Source organism: Thrips palmi, unplaced genomic scaffold (genome assembly GCF_012932325.1).
Source record: "Thrips palmi isolate BJ-2018 unplaced genomic scaffold, TpBJ-2018v1 HiC_scaffold_10, whole genome shotgun sequence".
Lineage (NCBI taxonomy): Eukaryota > Metazoa > Arthropoda > Insecta > Thysanoptera > Thripidae > Thrips > Thrips palmi.
The window spans coordinates 7,332,598-7,346,674 of NW_023144621.1; the positions used below are offsets into that span (position 1 = coordinate 7,332,598).

The window sequence follows — 14,077 nt, forward strand, 5'->3', positions numbered from 1 at the left end:
AGTGGAGTTGGTTCGTAAATTTGGCTGATGCCACCTTGAAGGTAGGCAAGGCGACTTGTTGGCATTTAGCCAGAGGGTAGGCAAAAGGTGTGATGTACTCTGCAAAAATTCTGGCTGGAGTCACCCCTAAGAAGATTCAGCTTTAGAGTGGGTCATAGAGTAACACTCTGTTAAGTGGGTGTTAATAGAGGACAGGGCTGTGCTCCATTTTTAAAAAGTGGAAGGAAAGTGGAAGAAAGAAATGAGAGCCAACTTTAAAAAGAGGGATTCAATTTATTCGTGCAAACAACGACATGACAAATTATAACAAAGCAAACATCAACAAATCAGCATGGTTGAACAATACACTACTACACACTACCAAATAGAATTAGGATTGCCTGTATAATAAAACATTGAGAATGACATCTTATCTTCCTTATCATCCTATCTCCCCAAATTGCTTGAAATGCATCACATAGCTACAAACCATATCTCGGCGAGCATGGAACCCATGCATGTTACAATAAACAAACCACTCAAAGATAGGAAAAATGCTTTCTGGACTAAACATGTTCTAAATTTTTTTTTCTTCAAATATGTGATATGGGTTAGAAAATCTCCCAATTGTTAATCAAAAACATCATAAGACAAACATAAAGATAAATTATTAAGTACATTGCAATAATGTTGTTGATGTCGTCTTCTTTTCATTTAATTGTCACTGGATGCATCTTACATTAACGTTTCCTTTTTTGGAATGTATGTTCAATGAGATAAAAGGGTAGAAAAAACTCTTCGTATGTTTAAATTTTTTTTGGGGTGGGATTAAAATACTTCAATTTATCGCACAGGATCTTGGTTGGTTGAAGTCCATAAGTAGCACTGGTACCGCACAACAGAGAGGAGCAGCTTAGCCCAGTCCATGATCCTCAAAGAATCCTTGAGGTGTTTCCTCCTAGAACAGAGAGAGAAAATGTCATGTAGGTACCAAAATTCATTAATGTAAGAAGAAACAAAATGGAGAACTTTTATGATTCACTTCCAATTATCTACAAAGGATATGCTGTAAAACCAATTTAAGAAATTAAAATTGAAAAATGATGAAAAAAAAAGTTTTAAAAAAGAAAACAGTCATAATTATTGAACAGCACAGACTTCTGTCCCTTAATCCTAATTGCCTGACAAAACAAGCTCCTGTTGATTCTTAGTTGCTTCAAAAATGCCACCTGAAGTCCGAAATTGAACCAGAAACATAGAGAATGTATGCAATGAATGTTCCTAATACAGATTCAAAGGTGTAGAGTTGAATAGCTACAATAGAGGCAATTGTCATAAACTTAGTGGTAATGTGGCATCACACTACATATGAAAGGGACAAAAGTCAAATGCACTTGATATTAATTTGTGATTTAAAAAAAAATACATGCATCTCTAACAGTACCCAGGAAACTTTGTATGGTGAACATGAACTGTAACAGCTCTCCAAATCATAAATCAGCCATGCTAGCCATTTAGAATTTCCAGCACCCAATGAAGCAACAAAGAAAGTAAAGAAGCATTTTCAAATTGTAAAGGAAATTCAAAATGAAGTCCTAATAACATGAGGGACATACCTAAAAAGTGATCATCCTGCTGATGTAAACAATCAAACAGTAACTTTCTTTTCTTTCTTTCAAATTTTAGAAGTGATGTTTGCTCTGAACAACTTAAGAACACAAATGAGATCTTCTGCTAGATGCACAAGTAAATTAACGGAAAAGAATAGATTCAGAAAAGATACACTTCAACCTCAAGACTCAAATTTGATATAACCCTGAGTAAATGTGTACATGACGAAGTTAACTGCATGAAAGGAAGAGCAAATGATTGAAGGAATTAGCAAAGGCAAACTAAAAGAAAAATGATTTTTCTTGAACACAATTACACCAGGACATTGGTTTCTTTTTATTTGTACCTCATCTACATTGATATACTTTGAAAAACAAAATATGAAAAAAAAAAAAGAACCCATGTGTGACAATACGAAGAATATATATTTATATATGTATGTATACTTTGGTCTGGATCACTGCCACAATGCAAGCTAGTAATTATATACTTTGAAAGGCTCCTATCACACGAAGCAACATAAGTTCAGTACAAAATTCTGTATGGGAACGTAATTTACTTCTGTCATGTGCCTCAAATTCTTATTTGACTATAGACTCTTTATTTTGATTAATATGGTTTAACACGCTGACTGCGACAAGTCTACCCATATGGGTTCAATCCGAAGACATTACAAAACCAATCACAGTCAACATGTTAATGCAGTACTTGCCTTTATATCTCAAAAACATTAGATAGCTTGATATGATAATGATATTTAAATGGGAATTTTTAATTTTTTTTTTAAAGATAGAATTGATTGCAATTACGTATTCTAATACTTTTGATGCTTATTGAGGTGCACACCTACTACAAGAAGTCACACCAATTATGAAACCACTAAAACTCCACAAAAGACAGAAAAATAAAATAAAATTGACCTTTGAAATATTTTGGCTCAATTAGGCAAGGTTATCACATTTTACTATTTAGACCAGCAGTATTAAATTGTTGAGCCTTTGAAAACAGCACAATAAATAATTCTGATCCCTAACTGAATAAATTTGAGTAACATAGATAGGATAATATGTATGTACAAACTACATTTGGATTGGCACTATCACGCTTTCGGTGCTCTATGGCAATTACAGCACATAGGACAGTTTATAAGACACACGCAACACGCACATCCCATGAAAGCTACAGGGAATACTAAGGAAAACCCCTGTAGTTGGGTTGGCACTATGCTGCCCACTAAGTGGCATATTGCTACATACATAATACTAAGACTAACAACAAAACCAATAAAATCAATTGACAAGTATAGAATGACAAGAAATTATTTCAAGAGACCATTGCACATCTTGGCAAGTTGATAGCTTGACAGCAGAATGGTAAAACACTGTGAATGAACAGGAAAGCCATAACATGCTAACGGCCATTGAAGTGTTTACACACATTTGAACAACTAAAAGGCAAGAACATGGATCACAGAATAATTAGCTCTCCATACAAAGGACATGTCTACAATCATAAGATCAAAACCATTGAACTTGGAACAAAACAAGTAAATACCTCAGCAAATACTTTTGAGAAATGAGAAGCGACAAAATAGAAAGTAATTATTTCAAGACAGTACTTTGGTCTCCCCTGTCAACAACAAACAAGTGCGCAAAAATCATCACACATTTATGCTTGATGGGTCTGAGAGACCCACAACCATAGTGCTATGTACTAAGCTCATCTAGAAGTAATTGAATTATTAAAATAACTTTGATTATCAGTTTAACATATTTTAAAGAATTGATATTGCATTATATTACATCATTTGACACTATAATATTTATCTATGTTGGTCCCTTTAGAAGGACATTTGTTCATCCTTCAGAACATTACTATGAAAATGGTTCAGATAACAATGATACTGTATTTATGCTTTCACAGAAAGGGTATTTTGCATCTTTCGGTAGAAGATAATGAAAAATATTTTCTACATGTAGAGTATTAAGCACAATTTGTGAGATCTGAAATAAAGTTAAATAGAGCTTTACAGAAAGTGAAAAAAAATTACACTGCTTGTATGGAATTGGACATTGCAAACCAAGCCTTTTCCCCCAACCTAATTCCAGTTCAGCAACTCAAGCAACCATCACCACATACTGTATTTATAAAAATTGATCCCCTGAGTTTTGTACGAATCCAGTGACAGATGGAGCTTTCCTAACACAATACATAGAACTGAGAACATGAGGATGCTACCACAAGGAGAATTATACTCAAACAATCCACCGTATTTCACATTTGATTTTTAAAAACCATGATGGACTACATAAACATCACTCTGGAAAGGCAATTTAGAATGAAAAGGAAGTGAGCAGTGGAAAGTCCAATCATGAAACTGAAACTGGACTTGCGGAGATAGTTGCGTGCAGGGTGCATTGAGGCCAAGGCAGCCAAGGTAGACAAGATGCCGATGATGATGGTGGTAGAAGACGGACAGAAGGGTAGCCTTGGCGCACTTTGGCTTTGACTAGCTACAGGAGGCCTATCTCCCGTAGGGCGCCCTCCACCTCGTCATCCTTTGGAAACAGTGCAAACAGAAGGCTTCATGCTAAGAGGAGCTCCTACCAAGCTACAGCACAGTATAAGAGCCATTGCAGTTAAGTTCTGTCCTCAACCAATTTATTCTAAAGTACCCAATTTAGAGAGAAAAGACCCAGATATCAATGCAAAAGGATTTTGCAACATCAACATACCTCTATGAATAAATGTAAGACTATTTACAGGCTGATATAGACCAACACAAACACACAAGCCAACATAGAAAGGAAACACAAAAACAAACAAACATACAGCAAGCACAAAAGCTCATACTGCGAGCAGAAATCTCAAACATATAGATTCCACTAAGATTGTACTGAGACAATAATTCCAAAATTGAGCAAAAGTTGTGAGAATGCTTAAATGACTGCGCTAGGTCCTTACTAAAAACGCCTTCTACCTACATACTTTGCTAAACTAACATTGTAGACATCAATATGAACTTACTTTACAAAATAGGCTCTCTCATTGGCTGACTTCTCTGTTAAGTGCACAACAGATTAGTAATGCACTAAACTCATGCAATTTTCTCTCCCTAAAAACACAATGGCATAATGTCATGCAATAAGATATTTGCATGCATTCATTTTGAGCTTCACACAGGTCAGTCATGCCAGTTACAAAGAAAATCAGAAGCAGGATATTGCAGATATTTGAAATCTTTCAATAATATAAACTCAAAACAAATTAATGAAGTGTGTAGCCAAATTGAACTGAATTTAATAAGGGATACAAGCATAGAAAGAGCGCTTAAAGGTTGCCTTGTGAGTGGGGCTCACTTAACACCTACTCTCTTTTCTTTTAAAGGTACCCTAGCACATAATGTTGTCAATAATCAGAGAACAAAAATCTCAGACTTGTTCTGTAATATGCACCAAACTTTGAAAAGGTCTGTTGTATCTATTTTGACAGCCCAACTAGATTCCTAACTTGCAATATCAAAATTGAGCACAGCAAAATTGAGCACAGCAGCACAGTAGGCTGCTTTACTGCCAGAAATAGACTAATTTTCAGAATAAGTATTTTTTTTTACGCTCAGAAAGAAGAAAAAGGGAAGAACTCAATAATAGTGTGGTGCAAAACATTGAAAAACAATGATCAGGACGCAAGAGGCAAGGGGCACAGTAAGAAGGTATCTCTCCACTCTCAATCCAGCTCAAAACAACTTTTGAGAGCAGGTAGTTTTCATACAAAAGACAAAACACCTAAAGACTTGTACCGTATCATATCATCGAAAGCAACAAAAATAAAGATTTGAAAACATAACAAATACACACACACACACACACAAAAAAAAAAAAAAAGAGAGATAAAAAAATATTTTAAAGTGCAGACAGGATTCATGCATAAGTAACTGATGTTATTCACACATGGGCTTTACAAATAACATATACAATAAGGCAAAGGCTGCAAAGGGTGCTTTCTTTCCTTAACTATTACAAAATACTGTAGGAGCCATTAATATGGCTAACTAAAAGTATGTGTGGGGTGAAAGAGAACATGTGGAAAGGAAAGGAGAGGCAGGTCATAGAGGAAGTAGAGGATGCAGTAAGACACTACTGCAATGGAAGAAGCAAAGACAGTTTCACAAAACAACAATTATGGAATGACACTCACATCCCCTTGGAACAAGCATGCATATTTCTTAAGTATCAAGATTTAGACGAGCTCACAAATCAATACATGGCATGAGAAAAACATAATACAAGTACAAGAGGAGAATACTGTAATTTAAAGGTGTTATTCGAGTGACAAAATCTAAGTAGAGAGATTCAAGAAACTAGTTGACACAATACCCATCAGTAACTACTGTATTTGTTAAATATAAAAAACACCCTAAATTTAGAGGTTCCTAAATAAACAAACTTGTGTTTGCATAAGATGATTACTAAGGAAAAAAATAAAAAATAGAATCAGTTACATGAACACATTCCAAAGCCCCCAAAACTGGGCAACAGGGTGCATGTTATATTAATAATAAATACAGTGCTAGATGACATTAGCTATGAGAGGGTTATAAAATGCCACATCAAAAGCAGCAATAATACTGAGGAAACTTTGCTAAATCTACATTTGTTTGGCAGGCACTTAGGACAACTGAGATAAAAGGAAGAGAAGTATTAAAACAAAACAAAGGTTTAAAGTAGCTCTGAAGGGATGGAGATACAGCTTTGTCACCAATTTTAGTTTTGAAAGAGATTACAAAGTTATTTGATCATGGCAATGATCTAGAGTTGAATAGCTGTGTCACCATAACTAACCTCTTGCAAGAGATCCTGCGCAGCAATGGCTTTCAGCACATTCTTCTTACTTGTCTCTTGGATTTCGCCTCCCAGAAGTAATTCATCTAATATGAAGTAGGCTTTTTCAAAATTGAATATTATGTCCAGTTCACATACCTGCAAAGTAAAAACTGATTCTCAGTATGTCTAAACGCATATAACAATAAGATAATCCCCAAGTGAAGTGTCACTTACACTGCCAAAATATTTGTCTAAGAGCTCAACGTAACGATGGATTATTTCTAATGTTAACAGTTCATTGGCATCCTGCTCAATGGCACAGCAAAAGTAGAGACTTGCGTACCTGAAAAAAAAAAGAAAGGAAGTTTCGAATTAGACTCAGATCAAACCTCAGGCTAACCATGGTCTTACTCAGAATAGTTACCTTTTGTACACAATTTTTACATCTTTCCATTCCAAGAAACTACACATCTTCGGTTTTCTAGCGAGGATTGTTGTTATCAGCTCTCGAGTTATCTTTTTCTTTAATTTGTCTGGGTGTGCCACATACCATTTTTGAAGTCTTAACTTGCCTTGACGGCTAAATAGAAGCATAAACTGCATCTGTAAAATGAACAATAGCAATTGCATCAAAATAATAATAGCTAACAAGATAGTGCATGAATGTGGTTGAAAACTTTTCCTAATAAACATAGACCAGCTGTGAGAGCCAAAGTTCAACAATAAGTAACTTGAACCTTGGCTATTGTAATCAATAATTTTATTGAAGGATGTAGATGTGTTCTGGACAACACTGCAAAAGAGCACCAGCGAATTTGAGGCGCAGCCTCCTCCGTGAGAATAGGTTAGAGCAAAATACACAAAGGTGTGATTCCTTCAGTAACGCTCGGTTCAACTCTACTTAACGACAAAACGTGGGTTCTTACCGTACCCTGCGACACCTTGAATACAATTCAATACTAAGTGGGACACACCCACACAAATTACAGTAAATACAACAAAAACATAATACGTATGTCCACCTAAAACGTCACTTTCATTGCATTTTTCTTGAGCTTGAGCTCGACTCGTCGAGTTCGAGTTCGGCTCGGCTCGGTTCGCGGGTTCGGGTTCGGGCTCTTCGGGCTTCGGCCGCTTCGGCTTTACAAGTGTTTTAATAAAATGAAATTGGTGTCAATTCCTGTTATTGTATCATAATGTTTCATTGATGTCATTTTTCTTGTCACATAATCAGTTCAGTCAGTTGGTTGTCTATGGTTCAGTTCGTTCAATTTCCCAGTCCAGAGCTGAGAGAATCCAAAGACAAACCTCGAGTTGCCACATCTGCCGCAAGAGGCAGCACCGTAGCGCGAGCAGAGCACGTACTAGCGGCAAGTAGGCGGCAAGAAACGAAACCCCAGCCGATTTGAAAATACACTTGGAGTGTTTGGTAAGGTCTAAAGTTACACTTCAGTGCTTCCAGTAGCTTTTATTTGGACGTTGGCAGCATCAGGGTGTGGAAGCTGGAATGGTGGCGATACCCCAAGGCACGGGTTTCAAGTGCACTCACAGACATGGAGTATCGTCGATCGGGGTTCAAATAAATCACTCTTTGCTGCTTTACTCAGTTGTAGAGTTGTAGACGGGTCCTTTAGAGGTAGAGATGGGATTGCCCTGATGCTTTATTGTGTTTTGGACTTTTGCCTCAAATTGAATGATGAGGGAAGGGTGGAAAAAGATAGATGAAGGTCATTATTGGCTTGTAGAATAAATTTTAATACTCCTTTTGTCACAGATACAACCAACTCATCAAGTCTGCTCCGTGGTTGTGTTCAAACACATTAAACATGATATATGTTTGTATATATTTATAAATCAATTCAAGTAACTATTACATAGAAAACAACACAAACATTTACAATAATTTGCATATATACAGCCTGATTTGTGAATTTTACAGGAAACTAGTACTGATGACTGTTTTGTACGAGGCTTTTTTGTATGTATTAATATTATCATGAAAAGAGGCACAGTAGTCCTGTCTTCAATCTTCACCATGCAAGTGCATCTGCGGTCTAAACTCAACGCTTAATTGAGTATTCCTAAAATTGAGGTGCATTTATTCAGGAGTATTTTCAGAATAAAATTCTAATTGATGAAGAAAATTGTATGGTAGTTGGGAAACCACCTCACACTCTCTGTGCTTTTTTTTTTCGTTTAACCAATACTGCAACTGCTCTAAGCAGGGCTGTTTAGAGACAGAGTACTTCTTCAATAACATTTCTTAGCAAATAATCTTTGGTATATTTGAATTTGAGTGACAAAGAAATAGATCTCATAACACTTACACAGAAGACTACATTGTTTAAAATTGCGTACTGATAGTGCTTTTTGACAGTAACACAGAAAAAAATGCATTTCAATAGATAGCAATGAATATATAAGTGTGAATGACTAAAACATTCTACTAAGTCGCTCTTAACAATAGTTTATCTTTACAAAAAGGTAACATAAAATTTTATGATATAAATAGCATTATTGCCCTCTAAAAATTACACAGAAAACTTGTAACAACAACAGTAACAACATTATTATCTATTGACAAACTGAAAGAAAGAAGGGGCTGGGAAGTGTTCACTCAAAGGCTGCAATGCGGTGACATCAAAAGACATGCGGTTAAGGAGAAGAAGAAGAATGAGAATGGCATATGAAAAGAGAAAGAGACAGACGGATATACTGAGAGGGGGTGGGGGAGGGAGGGAGAGTGGGTTGTTGTTAGCCTAGACGGGTGCAAAAATTGTCCAGAGAAAATCAGAATGTTATATCACAATTGTGGTGAGCTAGGTGGACATCTGCAGGCCCTCTTGCTCGGCGTTGTTGTTGTTGAGAGCGAGCTCCGCCTTGCCCAGGCTGCTGAGCCCCTCGTAGGCCAGGGCCTTCTGCACGACCATGGCGAGCGGCGAGTGCTGCGGGCTCCGCCGATCGTCCTTGTCGTCGTGGGCGTCGCGGTCTCGGTCTCGGTCTCGGTCGAAGGCGTGGATGCCCTGCAGGCCCTGCAGGCCCTGGGCCAGCCCCTGCGCCGTGGCGGCGTACAGGTGCGGGGGAAGGCCGTCCGGGACGCTGCCGCCCGAGTACGTCACCTTGCCCATGAAGCTGCGGATCTCGTCGAAGTACGCGTCCTCGCGCTCGTTCTCGTTGGAGCTGCCGGGGCTGTCGGCCACCCCCACCGAGCCGTCGTCCGTCTCGTGCTTCTTGAGGTGGCGGTCCAGGTTGGTCTGCTGGCCGAAGCAGCGCGCGCACAGCGGGCACTTGAACGGCTTCTCCTTGTGGTGGATGTTGCGGACGTGCCGCTGCAGGTTCGACGAGATGCTGAAGGAGCGCTCGCAGAACTTGCACTTGTAGGGCTGCTCGCCCGTGTGCGTGCGGAGGTGGCGCGTCAGGTTGGCGGAGCGCGGGAACACCTTGCCGCAGAACTTGCACGAGTACCTGTCCTTGAGCTTGTTGCCGGTCTGCGTCGGCACGGCGGTCTGGCCGGGGACGCCTCCGCCCACGCTCAGCACGTCCTGGAAGGGCTTGCTGGAGCCGAAGTCAGACAGCGGCGAGCGGAGGAGGTCGTAGGGCGGCCGGTTGGCGTTGCCGCCCAGGCCGTTGGTGATGCCGTTGGCCAGACCGTTGGCCAGTCCGTTGGCCAGCCCGTTGGCCAGAGAGCCCAGGAACGGGAAGTGGCGGTGTGGGCCGAACGGGGGCGGGTGGTGCAGCAGCCTGTCCGAGCCGGGCCCCGGCGCGCTGAAGCCGGGGAAGGTGGGTGTGGGCCGGTACATGGCCTCCAGGATGGACTGCGGGATGGGGTGGATGGGGCGCGGGTAGGCCATGGGCACGTGGTGGCCGGGGCCGGAGGAGGGCGGCGACATCGCTGCGGTGGGCGACGACACCGTGGTCGAGCTGATCTCTTTGTCGGGCTGGCCGGGTCCGGGCGGCGTCCTCGGCGTGCTGGCGGTCAGCTTCGGCGACGGCGTGCTCTCCGCGCGCCGCGGAGGCCGCGGACTCCGCTGCCGCCTGTCGTCGCCACCGTCAGCCGAGACCGGGGACGCAGCCGGGCGGCGCTTGACTCCGACGCTGAGGTCCAGGGCCTGCTCCTGCTCGTCCTCGTCGCGGTCGTCGTCACCTCGCGATCGCTTGCCGACGGACTCGTCGTCACGGGGGCTGCGGCTGCGCCTCGACAGGTCGCGGCCGACGCGCTCATCGCGGGCCTCCTCGTCGTCCTCGTCCTCGGACGTGGCGCTCTGCAGCATGTGGCGCGGCAGGCGCGGCTCGGGGAAGGCGCACGCCTTGGCGCTGGCCGCGCTCGTCAGAGGCCGGGCCGGCGACGGCGTCTCCTTGTTGGCGGCCTCCTCGGCCACGGGCGGCGACACCTTGCTGCTCTGCGGCTGCATCCCGCGGGACGGCGGCAGCGGCGCGGGCGGCGGCGTCATCCACTCCTTGCCGGCGTTGGGCGACGGCAGCCCGCCCTTGATGAGCGACGGCGGCGAGCGCGAGCGCTCCCGCTCACGTTCCCGTTCCCTCTCGAGCAGCTTGTGGTGGAACATCTGCAGCTGCGAGTTGAGGAAGGGGGCGCCGTGGGGGCTGTGAGGGCCGGCGGACGGCGGGAAGGACAGCCCGGAGTAGGGCCCCAGCAGGCCGCCGGGGTAGAAGGGGCTGAGGGCGCCGCCCATAGCACCGCCCATGGCGCCGCGCGGATACAGCATGAAGGGCGAGGGCTGCTGCTGCGCCATGGCGCCGCCGCCACCGCCCGGCGCGGAGCCAGACGTCCCGGACGCGCCGGTCGAATCGCAGAAGCGCTTGTGCTTGTGGAGGGAGGTGACGGTGCTGAAGGCCTGGCCGCACTGCGTGCACTTGATCTGCATGCGGCAGTCCGCGTGCATGCGCTTGTGGCGGCACAGGTTGGAGAACTGCGTGTACGCCTGCAACAACAACCAGAAGACGTCAGAATTAGGCCATCAGAACAAACCGGCCACAGGCGCCACATGCCGGCGCCGCGGCGCCGCGCTCACCTTGAAGCAGACCTCGCACTGGAAGGGCTTGACGCTGGAGTGGATGTGCGTGTGTTGCTTGAGCCCCGACGAGGTGGCGAAGGTCTTGCCGCACTCCGCGCACGCGTGCGAGCGCGCGCCCACGTGGTGCGAGCGGATGTGGCGCTGGAGGTTGGACGGGTCCGAGAAGACCTTGGAGCAGTTCTCGCAGGGGTAGCGGCGCGCCTCCGGGTCGCTGAGACTGATGGGCCGGACGTCCGGGTGGGCGAGCGCCTTGTGGCGGTAGAGCGCGGGCCTCCACGAGAAGGCCCTCGGGCAGGAGCCGCAGCGGAACTGGTCGGCGCGGTAGCTGTGCGCGCTCACGAGGTGCTCGTCGAGCCTGGAAGCAGAGGCACCAAAGTTAGTCCTCGGCATGTGCCCAAGGAGGAACGAGTCGTTCACGTCGTTCTGTCTCTCTCGCACTCATGGGGCGTCCCGTATAGGTGCGAGAGAGACAGAGCGAATCAGTCGGCAGGTGGCGGAGGGAGCACCGCTCATTTGGCGCCGGTCAGCAGATCATTGGAATAAAAAAGGGAACGACCGCCACCGCTGATGGCAGTGGATCAATGACTGCACAGCCTGTCGGCGTTCCCAGCAACATCCTTCTCCCCCGCCCTCCTCTACACTCCTCTACACTACGGGGGGGTTGGGGGTTGGCGTGCCCCTAATCTTGAAAACGCGCGAACGCAAAGGGCTGCCGATGAGCGCCGCGCCCCCTCCCGCGCCGCGGGACTTCGTCGACTTCGTCGCGGCCAACTAACTAACAAAACATCCTAATGACGCCAATGACACCGTCACGGCCTTGCAGGCGGGGCGCACGCGGGGCGCACGCGCCTGTCGCGTGACGCGGTGGAAGCGTCGTCGCTCTGTCTCTCTCGCTCGTCGTCGGGCGAGACGGAGACAGCGACGAGACGATCCTACGGGATGGCTTGGCGGCCGCGCGGGGGTTGGAGGCCATGCAGGCTGGCATCCAGCCGGCCGATTCCAACTGGATTTTCGCCACCGTGTCACAGCAAGGGCGAGAGAGACAGGGCGAACGGGGTTTCCGTCGCCCCGTAAGGACGAGAGAGACGGGGCCGCAATGAGTCTGCTAGCCAGGCCAGCACGTCCCGCGTCCCGCCCGGCCCCGCTGCGTGACAGCAACACGTTCGCGTGTTTGCCTATCGGGGCGGCAAGTGACTTCCTTCCGGAGGCACTCGAGGGGACGATCCGCTTGCCTATCGGGGATCGGTGTCGCTGGAGTGCCTGTGTGTGTGTGAGTGTGTGCGAGGTGTCGGTGCGTGTGTGTTGTGTCGCCGAGCCGTGAGAAAGGGCAGGTGGGCCGGCGGGGCGCGGACGCGGCGTCGACGAGGCGTCGCGGGCGTCACCGCAACAAAAAGACGCCGGAGAGGCCCCCCCCCCTTCCCCCTCCCCTCCCGCCTCATTCGGGACGCCCTAAGTGAGCGATGGGGTTGGCTTTCTGAGCGGCAGGGCTAGGCAGGGCTAGGCGGGGCCGAGGCGGGGCTCATCGTGGAGGGGAAATCACCGCGGCCGCCGACATTGTCTTGGCGGCCGCACACACGTGTCGCATTGTCCGCCCCGCCCCGCCCCGCCCCGGCCCACCCCGGCCCGGCTCGCGCCTCTCGCGTGCCAGCGCGCCATCAGAGTCCCCTCCTCCCACACGAAATTAATTAACGTCTTCGCGCATCAGCGCGGCGTCGTCGCGGCGCCGGGGCGGCAAGAGCTTTACTTACTTCTCGAGGTCGGGCAGCGACTTGGCGCATTCGACGCAGTGGGTGTCGCTGTCGTCCTCGTCCTCGACGTCCTCGCGCTCCTCGCTGTAGTCGCGGTCGTCGCCGCCGGTGCCAGAGTGCTGCGACGCTGAAAGGAAGAGCGACGTCGTTATTTGTCATTCTGATTACTATTGATTGCCATCCGCCCCTCATTCGCCGGGAAGGTGAAGGATGTCCTGGCCGCGCCGTTAGGCCGCCAGGCCCGCCAGGCCCGCCACCATGCCACCGGGTGACACGTCGGAGACGCCGGAAGGCCGTAAGCCCCTCCCCCTTTTTCCACTTGGCGGGGCCGCGGAAGATATTGAGTTCGTCCCTAATCGATTCCCTCACAAAGCGCCCAGTTAGAGTACCCGCGAAGACGGGCCGGTTAAACAGGCCGACGACGAGCGCGAGCCGAGGCGGCAAGGGCAAGGCCGAGGGCCGAGGACCGACGGGGCAGTAAACGCCAGCAACGGCCGCATTTTTATGTCGCTGCTCTATTTTTTGTCTTCCCCGTCCACGTGACGGGAAGTTGGACTGGAAAAAAGTGTCACCACCGGGCTGGCCTGGCCGGGGCGGTCGGGCGGGCAGCGGGGCCTGATGACCGAAGCTATTAACAGGCTGTGAGGGGCAAATGAGCCGCTAGCCTAGGCCCTTCCCAGCAAGGCGCGGCGACGGCTGCCCACCATTCCCACACGCATTACCTAGTCAAATGAATGCCGCGGCACGTACCCCAACCGCACCGCCCTGCAGGCCCTGCAGGCTGTAGGCCACGGCGGCCGCGGCCACAGGCCGGCTGGGTTTTCAGGAAGACTTTCAGGATGGGTTGCGATTTGAGGGCAGGATCGGCTTCCGGGGTGGGCGT

At 47.1% G+C, this 14,077-nt stretch overlaps 2 protein-coding genes across 4 annotated transcripts in view; both read right to left on the minus strand.

Moving 5' to 3' along the window:
* Window positions 1-253: 253 nt before the first annotated feature.
* Window positions 254-7,653, minus strand: LOC117654205 (AP-1 complex subunit sigma-2). 3 transcript variants are annotated; one of them, XM_034400459.1, is made up of 5 exons: window positions 7,345-7,515; window positions 6,838-7,016; window positions 6,648-6,756; window positions 6,432-6,569; window positions 254-937 (listed from the first exon to the last, which is right to left on the minus strand). In XM_034400459.1, exons 2-5 carry the CDS (start codon window positions 7,014-7,016, stop codon window positions 893-895), a joined length of 471 nt encoding a protein of 156 aa, XP_034256350.1. In that variant the 5' UTR covers window positions 7,345-7,515; the 3' UTR covers window positions 254-892. The 3 variants fall into 3 exon arrangements, with proteins under 3 accessions (XP_034256350.1, XP_034256348.1, XP_034256349.1); XM_034400457.1 differs by having other exon boundaries at window positions 7,340-7,511; XM_034400458.1 differs by lacking the exon at window positions 254-937 and adding an exon at window positions 951-4,148 and having other exon boundaries at window positions 7,340-7,653.
* Window positions 7,654-8,153: 500 nt separating this feature from the next.
* The window catches only part of LOC117652700 (histone-lysine N-methyltransferase PRDM16-like), a 42,607-nt gene continuing 36,683 nt past the window's right edge, over window positions 8,154-14,077 (minus strand). Inside the window, exons 4-6 of the mRNA XM_034397795.1 lie at window positions 13,195-13,321; window positions 11,444-11,801; window positions 8,154-11,353 (exon numbers count right to left, since the gene is read on the minus strand). Coding sequence (XP_034253686.1) covers window positions 9,233-11,353; window positions 11,444-11,801; window positions 13,195-13,321 — 2,606 coding nt within the window. The 3' untranslated portion in view covers window positions 8,154-9,232. The remainder of the gene's footprint in view (window positions 11,354-11,443; window positions 11,802-13,194; window positions 13,322-14,077) is intronic.

Coding starts and splice junctions, on each gene's coding strand:
- LOC117654205 (XM_034400459.1), bottom strand. CDS start 7,016: ATGCAGTTTATGCTTCTATTTAGCCGTCAAGGCAAGTTAAGACTTCAA. Junction 6,757..6,837: donor GTAAAAATTGTGTACAAAAG/GTAACTATTCTG, acceptor TTTTTTTTTCAG/GTACGCAAGTCTCTACTTTT. Junction 6,570..6,647: donor TAGACAAATATTTTGGCAGT/GTAAGTGACACT, acceptor TTTACTTTGCAG/GTATGTGAACTGGACATAAT.